Genomic DNA, 7888 nt, shown 5'->3' on the forward strand with positions numbered 1-7888 from the left:
CCCAGCGCCTCAGGTCCCCACCTTCCTCCTGCACATCCCATCTCACCCACTAACCAATCTTGTTCATAAACTGAATGTAACTGGGCATGATTATGTGTAGCTGTGAAAATTGGAAGATGTGAGTAACATCCTTACTGGGGATGTGACTCATCAGAGAACAGGGTCCTTGAGGAGACCGACTGCATTTCTCTGCTGGGGCTTCCAGAACAAAACTCCACAGACCGAGGGACATCACAGCAAGTGTTTGTTTCCTCACAGCGTAGAGACTGGAAGGCCAAGAGCAAGTTGTCCCTGGGTTGGGCTCCTCCTAGGGCCTGTCTGCTTGGCTAGCAGAGGCCACCTTCTTGCCCCGCCCTCGCATGGGCCGTCCTCTGTGCTCGCTGTGGGGGGCCCCTGGTGTCCCTCCGTGGGTCCCACTTTCCCCTTCTCATAACAACATCAGGCCGATTGGATCAGGCCCACCCTATGGGCCTCATTTTAATCTTTTTAAAGCCCGTGTCTCAAACATAGTCACATTCTGGGTACTAGGGGTTGGGACTTTGGCAGATGGATTTGGGGGGCACAGCGTTCAGCCATTGGGGGCTAAGGGGGCAGGACAAAACAGGTTGTTTGTTTTTGTATCTGTCTCCTGGGTTCTGCCTGCCCTGCCCCTGACTCACCCGCTTCCATTCCAGTCCTTGCTGCCCTGCACCCCACTACCTGTCACCAGGTCATCACCATACTCTCCCTGGCTCCCTTGTCCCTTCTCCCCTTCCCATATGGCTGCCAGAGGGAAGGTTCTGGACAGGTTACAGTCTGGGGATGGTGATGAACAGTGAGCAAGAACTTAATGATTAAGTTAACATTTAAATGTGTTTTATTTTTTTTAATGTAGGATTGGGTATGGGAGGACTCTTCCAAAAATCAATAAAAAAGTAGCAAGTGGCTGAGAGTCAAGTTGGGGACGCAGGGAAACAAGCAGAAGCATTAGAAGTAAAAAACAAAAAACAAAAAAAACCCCCAAAACAGCAAAACCAAAAAACCTAGAAACAGAAACTGAAACAGAAGCAGAGAAAACATCTGGTCCTTCGACCCAGAGCTGCCTACTGAGTCAACTTATTGGGGGGAAAGTCAGTGGCAGTGCCCCACGGGGTGGCCTGGACCAGGGCCAGGGCAGATCAGCCTGAGATGCTGGGATTCTGGGCAGACACTGGGATTCAGAGGCCGAGGAAGGAAACACAGGAGGGCCAAATCATTGTGGAGAGCGTCTTGGGTCCCACCCGGACCCGTGTTCTCTTCCTCTGATCTTGCCCCATTAGGTGTGAATAGCGGTGGCCACACACATCTGTCTCTCCCCTCCCCTCCCTGTCTGCACTGCATCCTGAGGCGGAGGGCAGAATGCTGAAGAGTTCTGGCTGTTCAGTCGGTCTGTCCCGCTGCTCTCCCTGTCCACGTGTCCTCCAAGCACGGAGGCACCGAGGGGCACACCCATGGACGACACACTTCTCCACTCTCTCGGTCATCAAAATGGGCCCTTGTGGCCCGCTCACAATATCTGCTCCTTCTGGAGAAAAGAACAAGGCAGAAGGCCCATCTTAGACATGCACAGGGACTTCCAGGGTGTCACCTCCCAGACAGCCACTGTCGCGCTCCGGCACCGCCCCCTTCTCTGCCAATGGGCGAAGGCAAGCGGGAGTCTCCACGCCAGAGCTTCAGGAGTGCTGTCATTAGGGAAAGGCAAGAAAGGGTTTCAGGCTTGCCGCCCACTCTTAGTGCTTCTCAGCTGTCTATTGGACCCACACCTGCGTGTGCAGATCTGATCACTCCGGAAGCTTCCGTTGGCCAAAACTCTGGACACTCAAACAGATGGGAGTGGAGGGGACGCCATTCCCTTGCATTCTCCCACTCTTGCCCATGCTCTTGTTACCCCCCCCTCCCTTGGGGCCATCCCAGGGGCTGGGGGGCAGAATGAGGTGGTGTGGGGGCACCGGCTGGAAGAAGGTCTTTGGGGACTCGCAGGCGTGTGCGGCGACAGGTGCCTGCTTGAAGGCCTCCTCTGCTTTTCCAGGAGTCAACTTTCCCAGTTGCTCTTTGTTTCTCCACCTGGGGGTCTTGGTGACATGTGACAAGGAAGGCAGATAGCTTGCAGGATGCACACTTCAAGTCCAGATCCCTGATCCCTGACCTGGGAGGCCCTGTAAGGGCAGCAAGGGCCCTCCTCTTTGCCCCCTCCCCACCCACTCCTACTCATGGAACAATGAGGAAGCAAGAGGGCCCAGGCCAGGACCCCGGAAGGCGATGCAGCTGGGCCATTGGTTTGCAGAGTGGCTGCAGAGAGTATCTTAGCCCCTCTGTGCTGGGACCTCATCTAAGATGTAAGGCAATGATCGCCCCTCCCCCAAAGCTCTTGGGGGCTGTGGTAGAGGATGTGGGGGACACACCTGCCTTCTCTAGGGATGGGGCCGAAGATCTGCAGGGCTGAGTCCTAGCCCTTCCTTTCCAGACACTCAGAGTCCTGTCAGGAGGCTGAATGGCTCCTAGGGGTCCCATGGGGTGGTGAGGAGAGGGCTCACCCCACTCCCCAGAGAGCCTGCCCCTCCCCAAAGCCGGCTTCAGTCCTGCTCTCTCCAGCCAGTGTGTGTGTCCCAACCCCTTCTGGGATTCTACTTTCTCTTTCCCTTTGCAATAACCTGGGTCCTGCCGCCCAGGGGGGCCTGTCTCTTTCTGAGGGCGGCTGTGCCCTGGGGGAGGTCTCAGAGAAGGAGAGGGGAGTCTGAGCCTGAGGAAGTGCTGCCATCCGAGGGCCCTCCCACCCCTGGGGCCAAAGCAGGAAGGAGGTGGGGCTTCCGTGGAGGCGGCCTGGGAGGGCCCGGTCTCACTGAGGCTTTCCCAACGCAAGGCCCAAGGCCGGCGATAGGAGTCCTGGCGCCCCAGATAAGTGCAAGGCTGGGACAAGCCAGCTGAGGAGGGGCTACCGCACAGGGACCATCAGAGGCAGGTAAGTCGGGAGCCAAGAAGGTGGGTGGGAGCCCAGAGAAGCAACTCCAGCCTTAGGGGCTTCCCACTCCGGCTGTATCTGGCAGGATGGGGCTGGATCCACCACTCAGACTGCTCCAGGAGGACACTCACAGATAAGGGGCTTTCCCAAGGCCAAGGGCGGCTTTGTGAGAGAGAAGTGTTGCTGGAGAGCCCAGGGCCAGGCGAGGATGGGCAAGCCTGCCAAGGAGTCTGGCCCAGAACTCCAGGGACCAGGTCCCACTGCCACCCTTGCTCTCTGCCCTGGTCCTGCCCCCAGCCCGTGGTCCTCTCCCTCTCAGACCCCCCACCCTCAGCCTCTGCTCCTGCCTNGCCACTAGGTCTTCGTAAATCGCTTTCTCTAGGCATCATTACAGACTTTCCATTCAAAGATGATTGAGACAATGTTGGAGTCAGCTATAAAGGCACATTTACACATTTCATTCTAAAGTCTGGCACCATTTTTGCAAAGAATGCTCTGGTCTCTGTGAGCAACCTGAGCTGGAGTTCATCTGCCCAATACTCAGGAAGCTAATAAGAAACTGACACTGGGGGGTGCTTGGGGGGCTCAGGACTTAGGCTCAGGTCATGATCTCACAGTTTGTGGGTTCGAGCCCCGCGTCGGGCTCTGTGGTGACTGTCAGCTCAGAGCCTGAAGGCTGCTTCAGATTATGTGTCTCCCTCTCTCTCTGACCCTCCCCTGTCACACTGTCTCTTTCTCTCTCTCAGAAATAAATAAAAAACATAAAAAAAAAAAAAGTAACTGACACTGGGCTTATGCAGGGAAGAGAGTTTCTGGGGTGATGCCACCCAGGACAACGGGGTGCTCCAAAGACCTGAACTCCCTGACAGCCTACAAGTGCTTAAGGGCAAAAATTAAGTGTCAGGGGTCCAAGGGCGTGGGTTCTCCTGATTGATCAGGGGTTAGGTAAACCTCAAGACTGATTGCTTGTCTTTCTGGTACCGACCAGTCTGGTTTCATCCAGATTGCGGTCCAAGTCCGAGAACCTTCTCGGCTACGCGCATCAGCGATGCCCTCTCTGTTGACAGAAGCAGCCCAACACCTTGTCACCATGACGACCTTGCAGGCTATTTTGTTGTCATTCCCTGGGTAGCATTCATCACCTTAAGCAAAGCAGACTCTTAAGTTCCCTCCCTGTGTTTGTCCCAGCTGTGTCTAACCATGGGCCACGTGCGTTTCTGCTGACTTAATTCTGTAGATGGTTTCGTTTCTGTTCTGTGGATCCAACACTCATCTCCAAGACAAGAAGATAAATTGTTTCCCACGAACTCACTACCAATGGTGAAAACCTAAATTAGTCTTCAAACACTTGTTACAAGTTGTTTCTATCATCCCTAAAATTTAGCCGTTCAAGGTCAAGTCTCAACATTTGTACTGTTAAGATAGTGCACTTGTCTAACATTTGAAATCTTTCTGGCTTGAGCCTCCGGGTTTGCCAGGGACTGGGGGAATTTCCCCGAATGCAGGAACTTCGGTGCTAAAATCAGGAAGCCCTGGCACAGTCAGTGTTCCTAAATGTGCTATGAATGGGCGTTTTCATTCTAATCCTCATGGTGAGGGCGGCCGGGTGCCTTGAGAGTACCAGCTTCGGGTGATGAGGTCACTGCTGGGTAATCCAAAGCCATGATGCAGACATGTGGCTTTTTCAAGGACAGTCATCCAAATCTACCTGACGCTTTACTAATTAGCATGACAGATATCAGAGATGAGTCTCCATTGATGAAATTAGTAGCTTTGTTAATTACCATAAAAGATGACAGAAATGGTTTGGTTGGTGGAAATCAGTGCTCTTTCAACGAGTCGGCTGGAAACATGGGGAAGGCACTTCTGGCCTTGCAGGTGCACGGAATGGACCCCGTAGTCTGTGCCCTGAGGAATGGCACCCTTTGCTTGATTCCCACCTCCAGTTCAGTTCCAAGTGTCTGTGGTCCCTTGAGCCAGATTCCGTGATCAGCCAGGTCACATTGCCTTTGGCTGGAGTGTCTGGAAGGAAAGTGGGCTGGGTTTCCATCAAGCCTCCCCAAGTTTGTTCAGAACATTAAGTGTCTGCTTGGTCAGTAATGTCCACACGCAGCGGAGCTCTGCCACACGGAGATCTGTGCACCAGTCCCGGGCAGGCAGGCAGGCTCCCAGGTCTGTCCATCTACCTCTATCTGTGCAGGGCCAACAGCATGTATCACAGAGAATCCGTGCACGCGTGCCCACATGAGCCATGTCACTTTGCAACACAATATTAAATGGGGGGGAAAAAAGCAAGCTACAAGTCAGAACAGTCTATAGAGTGTAATCACAACTGGGGGTGGGAGGAAGGAAAAGCTATGTGAGTCCTTTGGCCAAAGTCGCCATCACAACTCTCCCTCGGTGACAACAGGGTTTCCTGTTCACCCGCCTCTCTGGGCTTTGTGTAGACCAAATTGTGATACCCGCACCTGAACAAAGAGCACAGAATTCGAAGAAGTCCCAGTGCATCCCCTCCCTCCCCAGAGAGGAGGGTTCTGGCATTTGACATGTCAGGATTGGGACGCCTGTGGGGCCCTGAGCAGAGGGGTCTGGGGCACAGGACAAAGAAGGGTGAGCCAAAGACACACGCCTGATGTTCAGTTCTCAGGGAGGGGTCCCCCACCCAGCTCAAGGCGTCATGCCTGCTGAGGCACCCAGTGTGGGCAGGACGGGTGCCCCCACCAGACTGGAGCCGGGGCCGTGTGCAGAGGCAAGGAGCACTCCCTCTCTTTCCTCTCTCTTCTCGGTCCAAAAGAAAAGGAGACTGGCCCTTCCCTCCCCGACTCCAGGGGCCCAAGTGGACCTGAGGAGTTGGGTTCAGAAGCCTGGGGTAACACCAGAAGACACTTTCTGCATCTTTTGGTTTTCTTCCTCTTATACAGAACCACGATGACTCTACTAAAAGCAGATATATTCTACCATCACTTTGGCAACCAGTCCCAGGTCCCAAAGCCCTTCAAACGGAGGAAAACCTATCTGTGCTACCAGCTGAAGCAACTCGAAGGTCCCACAAGTGTCAAAGACTGCCTTCAAAACAAGGTGCCAAGCGGGCTGTCTGGTCACAGGGTGGGCCGAGAAAACACCGAGGCTGAGCGGGGTCTCTGTCAGCCCCGCTTCCCAGGAACTCCACGGTTTGCCCATCCCCGGGCCTCTGCAGACACTCTTCCCGCCAACAGAATTCTCTCCCTGCCCCTCTTTGAGAACTTAATATTTACTTGTCTTCTGGATCTCAGCTCAATAGCTGTTTCCCAGAAGCCAAGCGGTCCCCCAAGGACTGAGGGCTCGACCCCGCCTACGAGAACTCCCTCTGCCTGCCTTGCCCACGGCCCCGTCCTGCCCCACATCCTTCCCATTCCGACCCGCTCCTCGGGACCCCCACATTCAAACCTCTCCAGATGTCCAAAAGGCGAGGTCCGCAGAGCATTTAAGATGGTACTTGTGGGGGGGAGGTGTGGGGGGGGGCGCGCTGCTGGGTCTGATTCAGATCAGGCTAAATTAATGGGTGCTAAATTAATGGCGGAGGAAGAGAAGGAAGGAAGCTTCTTTCCCTGTCCTAGGTAAGTTCACAGGGCAGAGCCTCTCATCCCCCATGGCACCCACAGCAGGTGACCTCTGGCCTCTGCCTTGTAACCAACCCTTCCTTCTCTCTGTCTGGGGCCCTCCTAGGAAAAGTGCCATGCAGAAATGTGCTTTATTAACAAGATCCAGTCGCTGCAACTGGACCCATCCCAAAGATTCGAAATCACCTGCTATATCACATGGAGCCCCTGCCCCACCTGTGCCCGGAATCTGGTGGAGTTTGTCAGACACCACACCTACCTCAGCCTGCGGATCTTTGCCTCCCGCCTATACTTCCACTGGCGCAGGAAGCATGTGCTGGGGCTGAGACACTTGCAGTCAGAGGTCCCCGTGGCTGTCATGGGCCGCCCAGGTGGGGAGAGGGCCCAGCTGTCGGGGGAGGAGAGAGGGTTTGCGGTCCCAAGAGGGAAAAGCCACTGTTCGGGGCAGGGCGGTGGGTGGAGGCTGCACCGAAGCGGGGCGCCCCAGCTGAGGCCCGAGATGTGATGCCACCACCGGAAGGGGAAAGGAAGGGGGAGCCTGTGGCCCTGCAGGGTGCAGGCTGGCTCTCCCCCCTGCCCTGGGGCCTCACTGCCTTCCCCTCCTTCGTCTCAGAGTTTGAGGACTGCTGGAGGAAGTTTGTGGACCACCAGGACAGGCCATTCCAGCCCTGGAACAATCTGGACCGAAATACTATAAAGATAAAACGTCGGCTCAGGAAGATCTTGATGGTGAGAAGCTGTTCTTGCTGCAGGCACCTGGCCTCACCCCTGCAACTCCCCCTCCCAGCTCAGCCCCCCAGCCCTTCTCTCTGTCACTCCTCTCCTTGCTCTCTGTCCTCAGCGCCCCTCCACACCTTTCTCTTTTCTTTAGACACCCTTCCCTGCAACTCCAATAGGGGCTCCCACTTCCTGCCTTATCTCCCCTTTCTTAGGATCTTGGGGCGCCTGGTGGCTCAGTTAAACATCCACTCTTGATTTGGGCTCAGCTCATGATCTCACTGGTTGGGAGTTCCAGCCCCACGTCGGGCTCTGCACTGACCGCGACGATCCTGCTTGAGCCTCTCTCTCTGCCCCTTTCCCCCGCCCCAAAGTAAATAAACATTAAAAATTTAAAAATGATCTTGTCAGCTTTCCATTTCCCTCAAGGCCTCCCTGGCCTCTCAGACCTGGCTCTTCTTGTCGCCTCTCTTTCTCCGGCTCCCTGCCAACGTTTGCCGCCAGTGACACTTCTGTTTTCTTTCTCTCTCAACAGCCCCAGAATGATTTAGTGAATGACTTCAGAAACCTGCAACTTGAATGACCATCGACCGAC

At 54.9% G+C, this 7888-nt stretch overlaps 1 protein-coding gene across 1 annotated transcript in view; it reads left to right on the forward strand.

Moving 5' to 3' along the window:
- Positions 1-7884, forward strand: part of APOBEC3H (apolipoprotein B mRNA editing enzyme catalytic subunit 3H) — a gene marked incomplete at its 5' end in the record, with an annotated part of 8737 nt that extends 853 nt beyond the window's left edge. The window contains 7 exons of the mRNA XM_077757880.1: positions 1550-1664; positions 1933-2014; positions 2863-2977; positions 5899-6055; positions 6683-6947; positions 7190-7305; positions 7829-7884. Coding sequence (XP_077614006.1) covers positions 1550-1664; positions 1933-2014; positions 2863-2977; positions 5899-6055; positions 6683-6947; positions 7190-7305; positions 7829-7876 — 898 coding nt within the window. The remainder of the gene's footprint in view (positions 1-1549; positions 1665-1932; positions 2015-2862; positions 2978-5898; positions 6056-6682; positions 6948-7189; positions 7306-7828) is intronic.
- Between the last annotated feature and the right edge of the window lie 4 nt (positions 7885-7888).

This window comes from Crocuta crocuta, unplaced genomic scaffold (genome assembly GCF_008692635.1).
Source record: "Crocuta crocuta isolate KB4526 unplaced genomic scaffold, BGI_CrCroc_1.0 scaffold143, whole genome shotgun sequence".
Taxonomy (NCBI): domain Eukaryota; kingdom Metazoa; phylum Chordata; class Mammalia; order Carnivora; family Hyaenidae; genus Crocuta; species Crocuta crocuta.